Source organism: Bos taurus, chromosome 20, assembly GCF_002263795.3.
Source record: "Bos taurus isolate L1 Dominette 01449 registration number 42190680 breed Hereford chromosome 20, ARS-UCD2.0, whole genome shotgun sequence".
Classification (NCBI taxonomy): domain Eukaryota; kingdom Metazoa; phylum Chordata; class Mammalia; order Artiodactyla; family Bovidae; genus Bos; species Bos taurus.
Window position 1 is genome coordinate 14,671,186 of NC_037347.1, and position 22,615 is coordinate 14,693,800.

The 22,615-nt window shown below is 37.1% G+C and overlaps 1 protein-coding gene across 7 annotated transcripts in view; it reads right to left on the reverse strand.

Moving 5' to 3' along the window:
- Nucleotides 1-22,615, reverse strand: part of CWC27 (CWC27 spliceosome associated cyclophilin) — a 283,204-nt gene that overhangs the window by 227,807 nt on the left and 32,782 nt on the right. For all 7 annotated transcript variants that reach the window (XR_001494446.3, XR_813683.4, XM_059878680.1 and 4 more), the window contains 4 exon segments: nucleotides 21,879-21,948; nucleotides 7,071-7,150; nucleotides 6,062-6,095; nucleotides 2,521-2,678 (listed from right to left, as the gene is read on the reverse strand). Coding sequence is in view for 5 of the 7 variants with exons in the window: in XM_059878680.1 (XP_059734663.1) it covers nucleotides 2,521-2,678; nucleotides 6,062-6,095; nucleotides 7,071-7,150; nucleotides 21,879-21,948 (342 nt within the window). In the remaining 2 variants the exon portion in view is untranslated.

The window sequence follows — 22,615 nt, forward strand, 5'->3', positions numbered from 1 at the left end:
TGTACTAAATATGCCAGCAAATTTGGAAAACTCAATAGTGGCCACAAGACTGGAAAAGGTCAGTTTTCATTCCAATCCCAAAGAAAGGCAATGCAAATAATGTTTAAACTTTTGCACAATTGCACTCATCTTACACACTAGCAAAGTAATGCTCAAAGTTCTCCAAGCTAGGATTCAATAATATGTGAACTGAGAACTTCCAGATGTTCAAGCTGGATTTAGAAAAGGCAGAGGAACCAGAGATCAAATTGCCAACATCTGCTGGATCACAGAAAAAGCAAGAGAGTTCCAGAAAAAACATCTACTTTTGCATCATTAGCTATGCTAAAGCCTTTGACTGTGGATCAAAATAAACTGTGGAAAATTCTTAAACAGATATGAGTACCAGAGCACCTTACCTGCCTCCTAAGAAATCTGTATGCAGATCAAGAAGCAACAGTTAGAACCAGATATGGAAGAAAGGACTGGTTCCAAATTGGAAAACGAGTACCTCAAGGCTGTACGTTGTCACCCTGCTTATTTAACTTATATACAGAGTACATCATGAGAAATGCTGGGCTGGATGAAGCACAAGCTGGAATCAAGACTGTTGGGAGAAATATCAATAACCTCAGATATGGAGATGACACCAACCTTATGGTAGAAAGCAAAGAGGAACTAAACAATCTCTTGATGAAAGTGAAAGAGGAGAGTGAAAAAGCTGGCTTAAATCTCAACATTCAAAAAACAAAGATCATGGCATCCAGTCCCATCACTTCAAGGCAAATAGATGGGGAAAGAATGGAAACAGTGACAGACTTTCTTTTCTTGGGCTCCAAAATCACTGCAGATGGTGACTGCAGCCATGAAATTAAAAGACGCTTACTCCTTGGAAGAAAAGCTATGACCAATCTAGACAGCATATTAAAAAGCAGAGACATTACTTTGCCAACAAAGGTCCGTATAGTCAAAGGTATGGTTTTTCCAGTAGTCATGCTGGATATGAGAGTTGGATCATAAAGAAAGCTGAGCATCAAAGAACTGATGGTTTTGAACTGTGGTGTTGCAAAAGACTCTTGAGAGTCTCTTGGACTTCAAGGAGATCAAACCAGTCAGTCCTAAAGGAAATAGGTCCTGGATATTCATTGGAAGGACTGATACTGAAGTTGAAGCTCCAGTACTTAGGCTACCTGATGCGAAGAACTGACTCACTGGAAAAGACCCTGCTGCTAGGAAAAGACTGAAGGCAAGAGGAGAAGGGGATGACAGAGGATGAGATAATTGGATGGCATCACTGACTCAACGGACATGAATTTGAGCAAGCTCCAGGAGTTGGTGATGGACAGGGAAGTCTATTGTGCTGCAGGCTATGGGGTTGCAAAGAGTTGGACATGACTGAGTGACTGGACTGAAAGGAACTGAAAAATCAGGAAATGCATCTTCTGAGTAAGAGAGAGAAATAAAGTATTCTTGATTATATTCATGATCCAACTAAACGTTTGAGCTGATAAGAGGCCCGTCAACTCCATGGGCCTTATATAAGCATATATATGATCACTAAAATCTTCATCCAGTAGTGGCCCAAAGTTAATCAACTATATTAAATTATTCAACAATGATTACTTGAGCATCAGGTGAATTTTGCCAGAAAAAGATATTTAAAGACTTCTAAGTACCATTTCTGAATGCAAAAGGTTATACTATCAGTGGAAATTTCTGGGGAAGTACTTTTCTGGTTACATAAAGAAAAAATTTAGAGATCTAAGTGATGATAATATGAAAATGTTTTTTATTTGTAGTTTTCCTGTGTGACGTTGAGAAACATAATAGAATAAAACAATGTTGTTTATAGGGAGTTACACCTATCTTACCCCCAACTGTAGGTCATTCAAAGAAAACAAACACTACCATTTTTTAAAGCTATATTATTTTATATGTGTAACAAAGTTGTAATAACAGAATTATAAAGGAGAGCTTTTCAATTAAGCTGAATTTCAGGAGAATAAAATGTTGAGTCACAAAATTTAACAAGTCTTTAAAATGAGACATGTGCTGAGATTTATTTTATGATACCACCAAGGTTAGGAGGGGTAGACAGTATAAATCAGACTTGAAAAAATATTAAGAGTATTTTCAGGGCCACATCCTTCTTAGTCATTTTTGACAAATTTCACTCCCCTAAATCTGAGGACATTTTTTTGTTTTGTATAATGACTTAACTTATCTTGTTTGTTTTAAACAAATGCAGTCTTTCACATATAGCTAATATTTTGCTTACCTCAAATATAAAAAGAAAAAACTTGGAGGCTTTTAAAGAAGAGATCAAAGAGAAATAAAGCAGAATTTGACTCAAGACCACTGATGTAAATAAAATTGGTCTATTTTCTTTTTGGCCTGAGTGGGATAATTTAGGACAACTGGTATATATATCAAACACTATGAAAACAACATTTTAGAAAGTAAGTTGAATAGAGGACTCAATCTTAATTTTAAATGAAGTATAAAAGACAGAAACTCTGATATTTCAACTGCTTGACTCACCTGCGGCTAACTGGTTTCTTCTCCACTTCACCCTCTCCAGCTCTCTTAACATTCTCACTTGTGTCCTTTTTTAACTTTTTTGCAATTCTTTCTCTCATCTGGTTCTTCTCATCACCATCAACATATTCATCATGCTCTGCACCTTCATATTCTCCATCCTGTAAAAAGTGAAATGTAGTATTTACTGGGCATTCCAGTTTCTCCTTTCGCTTCCAGAGGTCTGTCTCAGACTCTCCTCACTGCATTTTAGGCCAGTTTTTTTTGTTTGTTTGTTTCATTTTGAACTAGTAAGGGCTCGAAGAATCTGCTCTTCGTGAGAATACCTGCTGGGGTCTGCTCTAAGTATACCATAGCCCAGCAAGGGTTGCTGCTCAATCCACAACCAGTCCATCTGTGCAGCAGACTGTGCTCCTGCTGGATTACCCAGACTTTTGTGTTGATCTGTTGTACATTCTTGTTCTTCCCCAGGAGGCAAGGTGGCTTCTGGAGGCAGTTGGCTAGCATACTGACCTCAACCACGTATTAATGCAAATAAAAGAGGTGGAGGTAAAGAAGCTGATATTTCCTCCTACAAATTAAGACATAGCAATCACTCCTCTCTCAAAACCCTGCAATGAGTCCCCAACTCTACCAAGACACTATACAATCTGTAGCTCCTTGACATAATCTCCTACAATTCTAGGCCAGCAACACAGCCAACTCTGGAGTTGCTCTTCCTTCCAACCTGAAACTCTTATTTTATGAATCTGCATTGCTCACTCTTTCATCTTCTTCAGGTCTCTGGTCAAATTTACCCTCTCAGTGCTCCTTCTCTTGATCACCCTAATAAAATGGCAGAAACATACGCTCACCCACTGTGGTCTCTATTCCCCTTCCCTGTTTTTCCTCAAAACATTTATAACTCATTTGACATACTATATATTTTAATTATTTATATGATTATTGTCTCCAATGATCAAAGGAAAGACTCCATAAGAGCTAAAATTCTGGACTGTTGTGCTTATTGCTAAATTGACAACTTCCAGAATAGCTCCCTGGATTAACAGACAGAGAAGTGGAGAGAAAAAGGAAGAGAGAAGGAGGGAAGAGGGTAGAGAAGAAGGAAGAAACTACCCAAGTTGATCTTTTTCTCTTGTGATTCTCTGACCAGGTGAGTCTTGGTGAGGCAGGATTCTTAACTTGAAGCCTGTGGACCCTAGGGCAGTGGTTCTCAGACTATAAAATGTGGATTGTTTCTAATCTCTGTAGATAGAAATTGTGAGTGTTTTCAGTGAGATGTTTAAGACTTTCTTTAGCTTTAAAATTTCATAACCATTGACCCAGGTCTTCCATGCATGGTCCTCAGGAGACAGAAAAAAATGCCATGCAAATTAGTAAAATTTTGTTTGTGGATGCAGTGTTTCCTGGGTCAGAGGTCCACCATTTTAGTGACTGCAAAGGATCTTGGGACACTAAACAGGTTAAAGATCACACACTATCCTTAGGTGACCTTACCCCTGCCAAGACCATAAGAATGTATGGATAATTTTACATCAGGCCTTGGTCCTACCTTCCAGATCCATATTAACGTTACACAGATGTCTCCAAGTTATCTGAATCACAAAATGTACATTATTAAGCACATTATTTTTCATCATTCTCCCCATTTGTCTTTTGTACCCATCTAACAAGCTGACCAAATCAGAAAGCTTATGGTTGTCTCCCTGAGAGTAAGTCACCTCTTAGACCTCTTTCAAGTCTGTCTGTCTCCCATCTCACAGCTGTGATTTTCTACCAGCTTTCCTCTCAACAGGACTTCTCTGGTGGTTCAGATGGTAAAGTGTCTGCCTACAATGTGGGAGACCCAGGTTCCTGATCCCTGGGTCAGGAAGATGCTCCGGAGAAGGAAATGGTAACCCACTCCAGTACTCTTGCTTGGAAAATCCCATGGATGGAGGACCATGGCAGGCTGCAGTCCATAGGATCGCAAAGAGTCGGACACGACTGAGCGACTTCACTTTCTTTCTTTATTTCTCCTCTCAACATAGCTCCCTGACAGTTCTCCTTGAGTCCTGCCTATTTCTTCTAATTTTTCTCCTCTAACTTTGCCAACACGGATCTTCCTAAAATGCAAAGTTGACCACAGCACTCATCTTTTTAACTAATGCCCTTCAACTGTTTCTCATCATTTTTAGAATGAAATTTAAACTCCTCACCATAGTCTATGAAGCTCTCTACTCTTTGACTTCTCCCCACCTCTCCAACCTCACCACTCTCCTTCCTGTCACTAAGTTCTGGTCCCTTTGGTCCGTTTTCAGCTCCTGAAACACAACAAACTCTCTCCTACTTCAGAGCCTTTTATAGATGTGGCTCCCTCTAACCCTCTTCCCTCCTGCTCTCCTCACAGTGAGGTTCCTTCTCAAACTTTAACCTTAATGTGTACTTCCTAAATAAGATATACTCTCTCCTAGTTACTATGTGTTGCTGCTGCTGCTAAGTCGCTTCAGTCACGTCCAACTCTGTGCAACCCCACAGATGGTAGCACATCAGGCTCCCCCATCCCTGGGATTCTCCAGGCAAGAGTACTGCAGTGGGGTGCCATTGCCTTTTCCAGTGCATGAAAGTGAAAAGTGAAAATGAAGTCGCTCAGTCAGGCCCAACTCTTAGCGACCCCATGGACTGCAGCCCACCAGGCTCTTCCGTCCATGGGATTTTCCAGGCAGGAGTACTGGAGTGGGATGCCATTGCCTTCTCCAGTCACTATGTGTTAACATATGCTGTTCTCTAAGCTAGAGTGACCCCACCCTTTACCACTTTCTTTTTTGATCTAGTTAACTCCTAATTCTCCTATAAGACACAACACAGCATCATCTCTTCCCAGAAGGTTCTCTTGACCAGGTTAGACAGTCATTCTTTCTCCATTTACACAGAGAAAATGCTGTCTTTTGAATATGATAATAGATGAAGCTGTGTTCTTGCATGGACAGTTATGTGTTTCCTTCTGTACAATGCACAGATCAATGAGTTTTTATATCAGGTGGCAAATGAATGACTTGAAAAACTTGATCTCTTACACATAAAGGAAATCCTGCCTTATCAGCTCTAATAGCCAGTACAAGTAATGCAAAGACGTCAAGACACTTTTAAGAGAGAATGTTCTGAAATGTTTGTATGAAGAAGGAAACTACCATAAATGACTGATTCAAGCATTTCCCATATATCATGTTACACATCAGCATTTAAACTTATCATAATAAAACAAAATCAATGCCATCTAAATTTTGAGTATTCATGTAACATTATGTGAGATGGAGGAAAAAACAGGCTAAAAATTCATATATAAGATTCTGATTTTGTAGGAAAACAAATACATAAATTTACTATGAAGAAAATTCCAATACTGAAATACATATTTATTTTTCAAATCTTTCAAAATTTTTTCAAATTTTTATATATTTATAAAAGATAATATATAGTACCTTTTAGGAAAAATAATCATTTGTAAAGATTTTGAATTTTCTATATACTGTTCAACTATATTTATACTAAAATTAAAACTCACATCATCTGAATCTTCTGCTGCATCCCCTCTCTCACTACAAAAAATAAGAAAAACAAATTTTAGCTTCAAAATGAAACTAGTAAAATTATTCAATTACCCAAAAATTTATAATATTTTGCTATGATTAATAGCTCAAAAATACTTCAACACAGGAATTTCAGAATGGCATCATACAGCAAAGAGAAACATTCTAAAAGGAAGTTGTTTTTATAAACAGAATAGAAGGTATGCTCCATTAGCACAAATACAAATCTTCTAGAATTTTTTTTTTAAAAAGCAAATAACCAATAGTGCTATTTTTATGAACAAAAGGCTGCAGAAATTAATTTCTTATATTGGCTTTATGTCTTCAGGCTGAAGAAGACAAGTCCTTCAAATACAAGTATGTTAAGAACAGACTGTTACAATGTACAATTTCTAAAAATGAGCTAAACTCAGTACCACAGTATTGTAGTGCACCTTTCAATCACTGGTCCAGTAAATCACATATAATTACATTTAACAGTCAGACATTTTCCCGTACCAAAGAGAAGCAACAAAAACAGTAAGACAGTTTTCTGGTAACTCCTGAAATAGGTATGGAATAATACTCAGTGAACTGGTCCAAAATGTGGTGATTTCCTCACAAAACCCTTCAAATCTGATTTGCTTACTCATGATTCTGAGACAAAAATGATTAAAGAAGAAGATTAGTAAAAAAAAAAACTTTAAATTAAACATTAAATCATTAAAGTGGACAGCTCTCTAGTGTTCAAACTATCCCAAGATTTAGAAGTTTAACAGGTAACTTTAATTAGCTCAACAAAGATAGATCGATAGCAAGAGAGTGAATGTGACCAGAGTGATTCTCTCTCCATTATGCTAGTAGCTCTATTACCCCCATTACCAAAACACTTTAGTTTTTTGGTTGGGCTGACAAAATTTGACTTAATGAGAACTGACTGCTTACTCACAAAGGGAGCCAGAAAATTATCTGAGCCAAAAAATAAGAGCTTAGCACCATACTAACCTTTCAACAGCTGGAACAGAGCTGAGATGTGGATCATCCTTAAGCAAGTCATGACTACTTTTGCTTTTCCCCTTCATGCTCTAGAAAGAAATGTACAATGTAATCATGAGTGGAGGAAAAAACAGTTTTCCAAAAGGACAAGTTAACACATTTACATATTATCTAGTACTGCTATTCTGTGGTTATTAGTAAAAGATACATGTTACTGAAAAATCTAAGTAGAAACAAAAGCTTTTTAAAATAGCAATCTTATTCTCCCATAGACTAAAAATATTATTTGAAAAGCATCTCTCCTTCAAAAAGTGTGACATAGCCTTAAAAACAAGTTTATTGATTACTATTTCCAAACACTAAACACTCTATGATTTCTTAGTTAATTTTTGATTGATATATTAAAACTCAGAAGACAAATCCCAAGAGTAGTTTGAAATAAACACACACTATTATTCTTCAAATATACTGTGTATACTGCTGCTGCTGCTAAGTCACTTCAGTCGTGTCTGACTCTGTGCGACCCCATAGACGGCAGCCCACCAGGCTTCCCCGTCCCTGGTATTCTCCAGGCAAGAATACAGTAGTATAGTATTCTTGCACAGAACACTTTTAAAATGTACCCAAGCAACCAGATGAGAACATCTATAAAATACTATTTAGCATATGTAAAAGATCTTTTCATGTATGACTGCTCATTGGTGACCTAATATTAAATAACTTCAAAAGTCATATTCTCAGTAAATTTATACTTTAAATTTATATAAGACATTATAAGATAAGTAGAACTATTAAAAAACGGACAAAATAATGTCATTTTTGGCAGTAGGGATGGGCCTATAAATTTGTAAAATAGACTAATAAGAACCTACTGTATAGCACAGAGAACTCTACTCAGCACTCTGTAATGACCTATATGGGAAAAGAACCTAAAAAAAGAGTGGATATATGTGTGTGTGTATATATGTGTGGATATATGTGTATGTATATCTGATTCACTTTGCTGTACACCTGAAACACTACACTATAAATCAAGTATATCCCAATAAAAATTAAAACAAGCTACAACCATTATTCTAATTTATTAAATATATACTTGTGTCAGGCACTGAGCTACAATACAATATTCCCACATCTCAATTCCTCTTGTCACCAAATGAAAGTAGTACGGTAGCCATTATCAGCCCCATTTTACAGACAGAAAATAGACTTAGATTAAGTAATTCACAAAGCTAGTGGTAGATGATCTAGGATTTAAATCCTGGTCTATCTCACAATGATATAATCCACTTTTCTTTTCCTATAGGCCCCTATGGACCCAGAACAACTGGCCTGTTTCAGAGCTGCAGACTATTGTACAAGCTTCCTCACCATAAGGTGAGAAAACTTTAAATTCGTACTTTCTATCTTAAGGTGGAAAGCTGCTTACCATTCCCATCCCTCAATTAATCATGTCTGAGTGACCAGTATCAGGTTAGAGTTGATAAGAAAAAAGGACAATTTCTATCTTGAAGGAAGTTTTTATTTTGAAAAATTCATTACAAAATGTGTTAACTGAAATTTTAAAATGTCAAATACAGAGAGGTGAAAAGACCTTTTTCCCTTTATCCTCATTCTTCACTGCTTAACAATTTTGAGAATAGGCTTCTAAATTTGACAGGCCTTACTTTGAAGCAGATGTATACTTTCTGAAATTTATTTCCATGATAAAAATAATCTATTTTAGAATTTTTCTGTATTAACATGGAGTACTCCACATTTTAAAGACCTAATCATTTTTTAGATGTCCATTTAAATATACTTATAATCCAGTTTCACTGGGCAAAATAAAAACTTTTCTCAATTAAAAATACTATTATCTGTACTTTTAAAAAGTCACAGATATGCAATTAATATATATATCTAATTCCATAACCTTACGAAAACCAAGAAGTAATAAAAAGACAAACATCAAAGAATTACTTGATGTTCGTCTAACAATGTAAACTGTCCAAAAACTGAAGGTGGTATAATAGAAAGAACACAGGAAAAGAGGATAACAGTTGGACCAAAAGAATTTCAAAATCTAATAATCAGTAATTCTGTGGGCTTTAGGCCAAAACTTGTACCATTTGGGGAAAGAGAATGACCTCATCAGACTTCAGAACCTATGCCTAAAAACTGGAAATAATAATAATAGCAGTTTTGTTACATAAGATATGTGTACAAAAGTGAACAAATGAATATAAAATGACCTCAACTAGAATAAAACACAAGCATCTTATTTTCATGTTTTCCTTTCTAAAATTTCTTCCTTCTGCACCTCTAGCCACCAATGTTTATTTTCATTTATGCTAAGAAATAGTTCCTTATCAATTCTCCCCATATGCTTCCTTCATGGAGTCACAATTACAGACATAACAGCCAGAGGAGGCCTCAGACTCTCTAGTCCAGAAACAGATAATAGATCAGGAAATGAGAGTTGCACTAATACATAAGAGGAGTAAGATTAGAATTCAGGTCTCCAGGTTCTTGGTCCATTAATAAGCTATACTATTCCATTTACTTGTAAATATTAGTTTATAAATGTTAGCTTAATTAACGTTTTTTAAAAATGGGTTTTTGAACTTCCCCAATGGTCCAGTGGTAAAGAATCTGCCTGCCAAAACAGGGGACACAGGTTCAATCCCTGATTCAAGAAGATTTCACATGCGCTGCAAGTACTGAAGCCTGTGCACCCTATAGCCTGTGGTCCACAGCAAGAGAAGCCAGCGCAGTGAGAAGCCTGCACACCACAGCTAGAGAGCATCCCCGCCTGCAGCTGGAGAAAGTTCACACGCTGCAACAGAGACCCAGTGCAGCCAAAAACAGATAAATACAATTTCTTTAAAAATGGTTTCTTGTTTATCTCCTAAAACTTAAACCAGCTTAAAAGAAAAGAAGAAACTTGTCTTAACATTAACTTTAAATAAGACTTCACAATAGAAGGAAACTGATTAATATGAATAATTATTACCATTTCAAATTTAAATTAATATTTTCAATTAAACTAGTAGAGAAATATATGATCAAAAGCAATTTTTTAGATGTCCATTCCCACTATAGTAGACTTTGAATCCTGCAGGCCAAGAAAATAAATAGGAGATAGGCTCTAAGAGGGTAAAAATGAATTCAAATATTTCTTTCATGCCTATTCTTTCTGAGACCTATTTTAAGGTTCTTATTTATACTATCAATAATAATTTTAGAGAAAGAAGAAACACCAAATATACTTTAAAATAATTTTTGAAGAAGTTACATAAAGGCAGCTGGCTCATTAATTGGTTGAGGGGCTGAAAAAAATACTAAATATATTTAGTGAGCACAACATAAAAAGCTCCAAGGTAAATTCAAAACCATAGGCAAACCTGAAAATGAACATCAAAGGGGATTTGGGAAAGTTATATTATTATCTGCTACTTCTTATCAAGAGCACAGAGGCAGTGAAACAGTGGGAACGAAATACAAGTAGAAAGAAAGCAAGAGGCATAGTGGTCAAGAAGTTGGAAGGTCTGAGTGCCAATTTCTAACTACTTCAGTGTGATGGTTAATTTTATGCTATGTACCCAAGCTGTCTATTCAAACACCAGTCTAGATGGTGTTACAAAATTAAGTATTTTTTAAACATGTGATTAAACACTTAAATCAGCAGACTGAGTAAAGCAGATTATCCACCAAAATGTAGGTGGGCCTCATCTAATCAGCTGAAGGCCTTAAGAGTAAAGACTTTCCCAAGAAGAAGCAATTTGGCCTCAACACTGTAACACAAAAATTATGCCTGACTTTCCAGCCTACAGATTTTGGACTCAAGACTGTCACAGTAACTCCTCCTTGAGTTTCCAGCTTGCTGGCCCACTCTACTGATTTTAGACTTGCCAGCCCCCATAAACATACAAGCCAATTCCTAAAATTCAATCAATCTATCAGTCTCCATCTCTGCTTATATATATATATAAATATATATATATATAGTTTCTATGATGAACCCTATTACATTCTTGTGACCTTTAGTACAGAACCAGAAAACTTGACAGGAGGAAAAATCTTTAAGCCATTTAATCTAGTCTCCCACACAATGCAGGAATCTCCTTGACATCACTGACTAGTCAACCAGTATCTCCACACTGGAAAGGAGCTTAATAACTACACACATACATACATGAAAAATCACCCCTTTTTAAAGGAGTTCTATAATTGGACAACTCTCTAATTGGAGAAAAAGAAAATCTATGTTTAATTTTCAACCATCCAACTAACCCTATTTCTACCTTCTAAAACTAAAAATGAACCATAAACAAGCGCTGTCAATAGGAATACTCCGCACAGTTTTGCTTAGATACAAATAGGTTGTAGGCAGGTAATAGCCCCTAAAGATGTCCACTTCCTGATCTTCAAAACTTGTGGGTAAGTTATTTGACTTGGCAATAGGAATTCTGTAGGTAAATTAAGAATTTTGAGATGAGGAGATTATCCCAGATTATCAGGGTGGGTCCAAGGTAATCAGAAATCTTTATAAGAAAGATGGAAGCAGGAAAGTCAGGGGCAGAATGATGAAAGATAAGAAAGTCTTGACCTGCTATTGCTGGCTTTGAAGATGAAGAAGACATTAACCAAAGAATACAGGCAGTCTCTAGCAACTGGAAAAATAAGGGAATGGATTCTCTTCAGCTGCCAGAAGGAAGGCAGCTCTGCCAGTACCTCATTATCTAGGCCAGTGAAGCCTGTTTTGGATTTCTGGCCTCCAGAGCTATAAGATACTAAATTTATTTTGCTTTGAATCATTAAGTGTATGGTAATTTGCTACAGCAGAAATACAAAGTGATTACAAATACATCAACATTTTTAAAAAGTGAAATATAAACAACTAGAAAGATAAGTAAATTAAAGTTTAATACAATTTAATGAGAAAAAACATTTTATAAAATAGACTGGGGAACTCCCTGCTGATCCAATGGTTAGGACTCCACATTTCAACTGCTGAGAGTGGGGCTCAATCCCTGGTCAGGGAACTAAGATCCCACAAGCCATGTGATAAAAAAACTATTTAACATTTCCGACAGCCTCTGTACAAAACTCTCCAGGCTATGCCTAACCCACCTGGAAACTATAATCTCAAAGGATAAATGAGAATAAGACAAAAATATTATCACTTTATTCTCAAAAGTGATATATTTATCAACATACATTTTTCTGGGTAAGAAAAAAGCTTTTTTATAAATTTAGGTTCAAAATTAAAATGTTAACATATCTTGAAGAAAAAATACTGTGTATCAATATGAATGTGGCACAACTTAGTAACTATTTTCAAATTTAGCTATTAAGATATTTTTTTACTAGACCTACCATTTAACTTGCCTCGGGAAAACTACTCATCTGATCATAAGTTTTATTAGAAAAACATTTTCTGACATTCTTGTTTAAGTTATACACAAACATTCAGAAGCAAACTTTACCAACATGGACATTTGAATGAAACTATTATTTAATAAAGCAATATAAAGGAGAGTATCTTCCAGATAAAAACCTTTCAAATATTTGAAGCCTAGACTTACATTTTCAGTTAGATTTTATTTCGCCAATGTATATCCGGTTACTCAAGCATTCCCTGAGGAGCATGTTTTTGGCATTATGCCCATCCTCCTCATGACCCTCCCTTCCTCTGGATACATCTAGTTTGTCAGTATCCTTAAAGGTGTTCAGAACTGAACAAAATGCTGCAAATGCTATCCCCCAAAATGCAAAGAATGTTAAATTCCTCATTCCAGAGACCTTACTCTTAATAATTCAATAAGGCTTACAGGCTATTAAGTCATACCTATTTAGCTGATTTCATTAAACTAAAGCACAGAATATACATGTACTCCTATTACATTTCAACTTACTAGTTCAAATAATTAGGCACAGGTTGACAACAAAGCACTCTTTGGGCAGAAGTATTCAATCAGCTCTAAATCCATCTGACTGTACTATCTCCCAGATCACATTTCCTCATGTTGTCCACAAGCATATCATTAGAGACTCCGACAATGTGCTTTCCTGAACTCAAGATACTTGTTATGGCATCCTCCTATCATGCAATCCTATCAAAAAGGAAATGAAGTCAGTCTGGCAAGTCACTTAACCAGAGTCTCAGTTTCTTCATCTATAAAGAAAGGAAGTTGGACTAGATCCCTTTGAGCTATAAAATTCTATTATTCTAAAAGAGATTTTATCAGGTAGTAGAAAGATACTGAAATAAATAATGAAAGAAAGCTAACCCTTGGGAGAGAGGCACCTTCTCATGAATATTGAGTGGGGTGAAGCAGTGTCTGTAATCCCACACTGATAATCCATAAACCAGAGGGGACTCTATCTTATTTCTTCTTTCACATAAAGTAAAGCCTCAATTCAGACTTTACCAATTATTAACTTGTGATGTTAGGTTCTGGGATAAAGATTAACACTGTGGAGCCACTGAAAGAAAGAAACTTGATAAGCAAATGAATAATGAAAATTATTTTTAAGCCCTCTAGAAATACTTAATTTCATGCAACCTCTGAAACTGCAAATTGCTCTTAGTCACTATAAAAGACACTGACTTTGGCTCTAGTTATCAGTATTTAAAAACAGGCTAAATTTTAAAAAATATACCATTTGGTCTCACTTTTCCAAAATTCAAGCTAGCCTTCCCTTTTCTGATCCAATTTTCATTGTCCCTAAAAGGCAAAATGTATTTGAAGGCTGAAGAACAGTACAAAAGCAAAATAAACAAAATATATTTCTATTTCTGTTCTCCCTAGAATTTATCTCATGCTCTCTACAGAAATTTCCTCTTCTTTAAGCCAGTAAATGTCAACAATTTTTGGTGTTGTTGCTCTCTTTTCTCAAGCTAAACTTACCCATGATTCCATAATATGAATATACAAAACAGCTAAATTCTGTATGCCAAAAGATTCTGCTCCTTGTTTCAAGACCCACTCACACATGGAGAATGAGTCGTTAGTGGGTCACGATGTACAGGTGTACACCCATGCTCTCCCAGGCTGCTCAAGCTACTATCAAGGACCCTGTGGGAGTGAGCAGGAAGGGCCCTGGGCCAACTGTGTTGTGCTCATGACTTCCTACCTCAGGAAGCTGGTGAAGTTTCTCAGCAGCCCTCTACCTGAGTGTAGGGCAGCAGCTTCTGCATGATAATCATGATCATATTAGTGACTGATATTTTTTAGCTCTTTGAGAATAAAAGACAACTTCTAGAGTACATTGTTTAAGACATTTGATTTTCAAAACCACTTTTCAATTGCATGACCTATCAAATTAAGGATTATCTGTATCCTTATTTCACAGCTCTAAATGGTATCTATTATTTCCATGCTACATGCTACAAAGAGAAAAATGGAGGCTCAGAGAGACTTAAGTTATGGAGGCTCAGAGAGACTTAAGTTATCCAAGCTGCTGCTGCTAAGTCGCTTCAGTTGTGTCCAACTCTGTGTGACCCCACACAGCAGCCCACCAGGCTCCCCCATCCCTGGGATTCTCCAGGCAAGAACACTGGAGGGGGTTGCCATTTCCTTCTCCAGTGCATGAAAGTGAAAAGTGAAAGTGAAGTCACTCAGTCGTGTCCGACTCTAGTCGTGTCCGACTCTTCGCAACCCCATGGACTGCAGCCTACCAGGCTCCTCCCATGGGATTTTCCAGGCAAGAGTACTGGAGTGGGGTGCCATCACCTTCTCCATAGTCACAGACTATCTGTAAAAATGAAGTGCCAATATGAGTTTGTATGATCCCAAATCTATGCCATTTCTACTGCAACACACAGCCACTCAAAGATGACACAAAGTTTACTGTGAGCCTAGGACCCTACAAAATTATTAAGGCAGAAATAAAAGGGTGTAATGTTTGAATACAGTTGAATACAATATTCAACAAGAGTAAAGTCATACATTTCTTGCATAATAAAGCAAAAAGAATGTGTTTAAAAGGAAAATACAAGAATCACAAGGTAGAAATTAGATCAGAAAAAGAAAAGATTAAGAAAAACTGGGAAAGACATTTAGAAAATATAGTATTCTACATGCTGAAGATAAATATGGTTCTGACATTGACAAGTGGAATAAGCTATTACATGCAGAGGAAAAAAAACATGAACAAACACACATAAAGGAAAATACAAGGCATATATGTAGAACAGCAAATAGTTCGGATCTGCTAACACAGTGTGTCCTACATTTTCCAGGTAAGATTTCTACTGAATTCATTAAAAATACAGATTCCTAGGTTTCTCCCCTAGAGATTTTGAATTAGTAGGTCTGAGATGGATATGGAATTTAATTTTTTTTAAGTACTATAAGTGACTTTTTATTAGTGAGGAAGTTTAAGAAGCATTACCCTAAAGGACAGAGTTGGTAAAGAGGAGTCATGAAAGTAGAAGCCAGAAATAATAGGCCAAGGAACTTGGCTTTATTTTTATAGTCAACAAAGAGCAGCTATAGCATCTTTATCAGGCTTCAGGAAGACTATTCTGATAGCAATGAGTGGAAGGGGTAAAAAGAGAAGGGAGATGGGGGATCAGTCTGCAGACTAGGGCAGCGGCACAGCCTAGAGATAATGAAGGCTGGAATAAGAGGAGTAGTAAAATAAATTAAAAATAAGATTTGAGATATGCCACAGATGAAAATTGGTAGACCTAATGCAACTAGCTGGTTGTGCAAGGGAAAAAGTAAGAAAAACATCAGAATTAAATCTAAAATTCTTCTTTAGGGGACACTGATACCAAGGAATTAGAAAAAGAATTCACAGAACATGGAGAAGTTTGGGAAGAAAAGATAATGAATTAAGCCTTGGCTAGGGCTTGGGTAACTAGTGAGAAATTCTAATACAGAGATGTCTACTAGGCAGCTGGAGAAAAATAAGTCAGCCTAGAGATACAGATTTGAGAGTCAGAAACAAACAGTTGATAATTTTATCACATAGCACCCTCAATTAAAAAGTCAGACGAGAGAAATGTGATGACACAATACTAGTTATACTTCTTATTTGATAAAGGACTGTGGGCTGCAATGTTCTTGGCAAGAAGGGAAGATTTTAACTGGTCTTTCTACAGTTTAAAGTGTTTTACACATTTAAAAGAAAACTTAAAAAGCAAGCTACAACTGTCCACAGTGGATTCTTTCACATTTCAACCTTTAGCAAACACAAATTGCTTTGGCAGTGGCCAGTTCACTATAATCAGTAGAAGTCAAAACATGTATTTTTTTTTTTGTTTTTAAACTTTGTGCAAAAAGCAAGCAGCAGGAGGAAGATATGCTTTCAACATTTAAGACTTGTTGTTACCAACAGAAAAAATTCAAACTAATTTCCTAGTAAAGTCAATCTCAGTAATTGTGCACAAATCTTACTTTAGACCAGAAATTTAATTCAACAAAAAGACTGACAGAAAAATTTCTTTTGACAACCTACTCTTGCTACATGGCTGCTAAACTAGTACCACCCAGGGCCCTGCGGAAGTTAGGAAAGGGCGGTGGGCTGACTGCACTGAGCCAGCTGTCCCTAACCCCAGAATGCTGTGCTATCAGTGAAAGTTTCTGCCAGCCATTTAAAAGGAGGCAGCTTTGCAGTATTCAAAACCACACTGGATACTTCAATAGCTACAGAAACTCAAGTCAAATTCAGATCCCATGACTCTTAATTGGACAAGAAACTTAATATCTGAGTATTGATTTTGCCATTTATAAATCAGGAATAAAATCCATATGACATTATTATTATAAAGATTACATAAAATACATAGCACAGATAAGAAAAGAAATCATTGCAATGAAAGATAATAAGTGCTTTGATGGCTCAAGCTTTAGGAGGGAAGTACAGGCATTAAGAAGTTAATAATGAAACTAAATATTACAAAGGAAAAATAAAAATTAGTCAAATAAAGGAGAGCACACACTCCAAGCAAAAGAAAAAACAGGCCTGGGAGGATGCTGCAGAAGGCATGGATATAAGGAAACTGGACATCTTCAGATAACATCAATGAAACGGAATCCTGGCAATTCTCAGATCTAACATTCGTGATTTTTTCCATTTACAAAAATACCTACAGGATCACGATATACAGCGAATCTTTCATTTTCATTAGGGACAAATGTGAATCATGAATAATATAAGACTAGTACACTGACATTTAAAGATGACTTCTCAGATTCCGGGCTGACAGAGTCCGTCAGTTCAGTTCTGTTCAGACGCTCAGTCATGTCCAACTCTTTGTGACCCCGAGAACTGCAGCACGCCAGGCCTCCCTGTCCATCACCAACTCCTGGAGTTTACTCAAACTCATGTCCATCGAGTTGGTGATGCCATCCAACCATCTCATCCTCTGTCATCCCCTTCTCCTCCCACCTTCAATCTTTCCCAGCATCAGGGTCTTTTACAGTGAGTCAGTTCTTCGCATCAGGTGGCCAAAGTATTGGAGCTTCAGCTTCACATCAGTCCTTCCAATGAATATTCAGGACTGATTTCCTTTAGGATGGACTGGTTGGATCTCCTTGCAGTCCAAGGGACTCTCAAGAATCTTCTCCAACACCACAGTTCAAAAGCATCAATTCTTCAGTGCTCAGCTTTCTTTATGGTCCAACTCTCACACCCATACATACTGGAAAAACCATAGCCTTGAGTAGATGGACCTTTGTTGGCAAAGTAATGTCTCTGCTTTTTAATATGCTCTCTAGGTTGGTCATAACTTTTCTTCCAAGGAGTAAGCATCTTTTAATTTCATGGCTGCAGTCACCATCAGCGTGATTTTGGAGGGCCCCGCCCCCAAAATAAAGTCTCTCACTGCTTCCATTGCTTCCCCTTCTATTGGCCAGGAAGTGATGGGATCAGAAGCCATGTTCTTAATTTTCTGAATGTTGAGTTTTAAGCCGACTTTTGACTCTCCTCTTTCACATTCATCAAGAGCTCTTTAGTTCTTCTTCACTTTCTACCGTAAGGGTGGTGTCATCTGCATATCTGAGGTTATTGATATTTCTCCCTGCAATCTTGATTCCAGCTTGTGCTTCATCCAGTCCAGCACTTCTCTTTACTCTGCATATAAGTTAAATAAGCAGGGTGACAATATACAGGCTTGAGGTACTCCTTTCCCAATTTGGAACCAGTCTGTTGTTCCATGTCCAGCTCTAACTGTTGCTTCCTGACCTGCATACAGATTTCTCAGGAAGCAGGTCAGGTGGTCTGGTATGCCCATCTCTTTCAGAATTTTCCACAGTTTACTTTAATCCACACAGTCAAAGGCTTTGGCATAGTCAATAAAGCAGAAATAGATGTTTTTCTGGAACTCTCTTGCTTTTTGGATGATCCAGCAGATGTTGGCAATTTGATCTCTGGTTCCTCTGCCTTTTCTAAATCCAGCTTGAATATCTGGAAGTTCATGGTTCACGTACTGTTGAAGCCTGGCTTGGAGAATTTTGAGCATTACTTTGCTAGCGTGTGATATGAGTGCAATTGTGCAGTAGTTTGAGCATTCTTTGGCATTACCTTTCTTTGGGATTGGAATGAAAACTGAGCTTTTCCAGTCCTGTGGCCACTGCTGAGTTTTCTAAATTTGCTGGCATACTGAGTGCAGCACTTTCACCGCATCATCTTTTAGGATTTGAAATAGCTCAACTGAACTTCCATCACCTCTACTAGCTTTGTTCAGAATGATGCTTCCTAAGGCCCACTTGACTTCACATTCCAGGATGTCTGGCTCTAGGTGAGTGATCATACCATCCTGGTTATCTGGATCATTAAGATCTTTTCCTTATTGTTCTGTGTATTCTTTCTACCTCTTCTTAGCATCTTCTGCTTCTGTTAGGTCCATACCATTTCTGTCCTTTATTGCGCCCATCTTTACATGAAATGTTTCATTGGTAGCTCTAATTTTCCTGAGATCTTTAGTCTTTCCCATTCTGTTGTTTTCTTCTATTTCTTTGCATTGATCACTGAGGAAGGCTTTCTTATCTCTCCTTGCTATTCTTTGAAACTCTGCATTCAGGGTATATCTTTCCTTTTCTCCTTTGCCTTTCATTTCTCTTCTTTTCACAGCTATTTGTAAGGCCTTCTCAGACAACCATTTTGCCTTATTGCATTTATTTTTCTTGGGGATGGTCTTGATCCCTGCCTCCTGTACAATTTTACAAACCTCCGTCCATAGTTCATCAGGCACTCTGTCTACCAGATCTAGTCCCTTGAATCTATTTCTCACTTCCATTGTATAAACGTAAGGGATTTGATTTAGGTCATACCTGAATGGTCGAGTGGTTTTCCCTACTTTCTTCAATTTAAGTCTGAATTTGGCAATAAGGACTTCATGATCTGAGCCACAGCCAGCTCTTGGTCTTGTTATTGATGACTGTACAGAGTTTCTCCATCTTTGCCTGCAAAGAATATAATCAGTCTGATTTCAGTTTTGACCATCTGGTGATGTCCATGTGTAGAGTCTTCTCTTGTATTGCTGGAAGAGGGTATTTGCTATGACCAGGGTGTTCTCTTGGCAAAACTCTTATTAGCCTTTGCCCTGCTTGATTTTGTACTCCAAGGCCGGATTTGCCTGTTACTCCAGGTATTTCCTGACTTCCTACTTTTGCATTCCAGTCCCCTATAACAAAAAGGATATCTTTTTTAAGTGTTAGTTCTAGAAGGTCTTGTAGGTCTTCATAGAACCATTCAACTTCAGCTTCTTCAGCATTACTGGTCGGAGCATAGATTTGGATTACTGTGATATTGAACAGTTTGCCTTGGAAATGAACAGAGATGATTGTGTCATTTTTGAGACTGCATCCAAGTACTGCATTTCGGACTCTTTAGTTGACTATGATGGCTACTCTCTTTCTTCTAATGGATTCTTGTCCACAGTAGTAGATATAATGATCATCTGAGTTAATTTCACCCATTCCATTCCATTTTAGTTTGCTGATTGCTAAAATGTCCATGTTCACTCCTGCCATCTCCTGTTTGACCACTTCCAATTTGCCTTGATTCATGGAGTTAACATTCCAGGTTCCTATGCAATATTGCTCTTTACAGCATCGGACTTTACTTCCATCACCAGTCACATCCACAATTGAGTGTTGTTGTTTTGGCTCCGTCTCTTCATTCTTTCTGAAGTTACTTCTCCACTCTTCTCCAGTAGCATATTGGGCACCTACCCACCTGGGGAGTTCATCTTTCAGTATCCTATCTTTTTGCCTTTTCATACTGTTCATGGGGTTCTCAAGGCAAGAATACTGAAGTGATTTGCCATTCCCTTTTTCAGTGCAGCACGTTTTGTGAGAACTCTCCACCATGATCAGTTCACCTTGGGTGGCCCTACACAGCATGGCTCATAGTTTCACTGAGTTAGACAAGGCTGTGGTCTGTGGGATCAGATTGGTTAGTCTTCTGTGATTGTGGTTTTTAGTCTGTCTGCCCTCTGATAGAGAAGGATAAGAGGGTACAGAGGCTTCCTGATGGGAGAGGTGACAGAATAGTTGGTGATATTGATAAGAAATTGAAAAAGGAAGTTATCATGTGAAAATGAATTTAGTTTTGATATCTAAAAATAGTGATGTTTCCTAAAGGCAACACAGAACGAGGGATAAGAGCCCAGGGGAAATATTTGGCTTTGTCTCCTACAGTTCAGAATGTTATTAACAGTATACAGGTGGTAATTGAATCTACAGTATTAAATAGATCAATCAAGGATACTGAAGACAGTTAAAGAAAAAAAATTATGACTAAATTCTTACTTACACATGCCCATTTTAATTCAGTTTTAATGCAAAAGGTATAAGTAGAGTGCTTACTGTGTGCCCAATAGCAGCTTACCAAACCAGGCTCAATGATGAGGGAAGCATGCAGATAAAGAAGTAAAGACAAGGGTAAAAACAAGGTGCTTTTAAGTTGATGCTATTGTCAGTGTCAGTAAGAAAGAGGTGACTGTGTTAAGTGAGAAAGGCAGTACTAGGTTATAGAGTTTTAATTACATACTACAAAAAAGACTTTGAATCTTATCCTTTAGGTCTCAGTGTTCACTAACTGTCATGAAAGGATGAGATGAAAATCTAGGAGAGTAAAAATCCTTGAAGATGATTTTCTTGGGGCATATTTGTCAGAATCACTGCTTTAAACAATGGTACGGCACTGTAGGTGTTTCAGCAATGAGTACCGTGATGAAAGGGATATTGAGGAAAACCATACTTAGAGGCCTATGGGAAGCATTGGTGGGGTAAAGGCCAGGAAGCAATGTATAACCTGAGACGTGGATTTTATAGAGACAGCTGTAGGTTCAGCTCCCAGCTCTAGCAACTTACTAGGTATGTGACTTTGAGCAAATTACAACCTATTAATACTTAATTTACTCATAGGTAAAATGGAAATAATAATACCTACCTTACAGGGCTGTGATGGGAATTAATGAAAAGAATAAATATATATAAATTATATTAAAATGAATATAAGAGCTTTGGTCTGTCACTGTTTATTACAGTAATATTAATAAAAAACCATCTAGTAATCCAATTAAACCAACAGCAATTAAAATTTGAATCACGACATTAAATCCTTCTTTAACCCCAGTTTGTAACTGATTTTTAAAATGCCAGATTAAAAAATATATTTCAAATCATTTCAGAAGTTGCAAATATTACTGACCACACAAATCATTTTATGAATCGGTTCAATGAACATTTAAAATTTGCTGTAAAACATGTAAAACATGCTGTCCTATATATAGCAGTAGATACAAAAATGAGTGAGAATATAGACCCTAATCTCTTTTACAATTCTGAACAAAGGGCAAATTAAGAGTTTTACCTGACTAACTCGATTCACTTCCTCCTCTTCTTCCTCAGCTTCCTCTCCAAATGAAAGTAAACTAAAATTTCTATTGAAAAAGAAGGAAAAAGGAATGAAATAAAATTAGAAAGAAAAAGTTAAATGAAACTTATAAATATCCTATTTTCAAAGCAATAGAACACAATTTACAAGAAGAAACATTCTCTCAACAGACAATAATTACTTAGTATTCAGGGGAAATATACTAAGGATATATATTTTTAGCATAACATTAAATGTTTAGTTCCAGATGTTTTATATATTGTTGTTGTTATTCAGTTGCAAAGTCATGTCTGACTCTGCTAAACCATGGACTGCAGCATACCAGGCTTCCCTGTCCTTCACTATCTTCTGGAGTTTGCCCAAATTCATGTCTATTGAGTTGGTGATGCTGTGTAACCATCTCATCCTCTGCTGCCCCTTTCTCCTTTTGCTTCAATCTTTCCCATTTCACATACTAGACTAAACTAATGACCAAAAATCTATCCCGAAAACTACCATTAAATACACTGTCAAGCATGACAGAAATAATTAAAGCTTTTTGTGGGTTTCCCAGGCAGCATGCACAGTAAAGAACCTGCATGTCAATGCAGGAAACATCAGAATCTCAGGTTCTATCCCCAGGTCTGAAGATCCCCTGGAGGAGGGCCCAGAACCCCACTCCAGTGTTCCTGCCTGGAGAATCCCGTGGACAGAGGAGCCTGGCGGGCTACGGT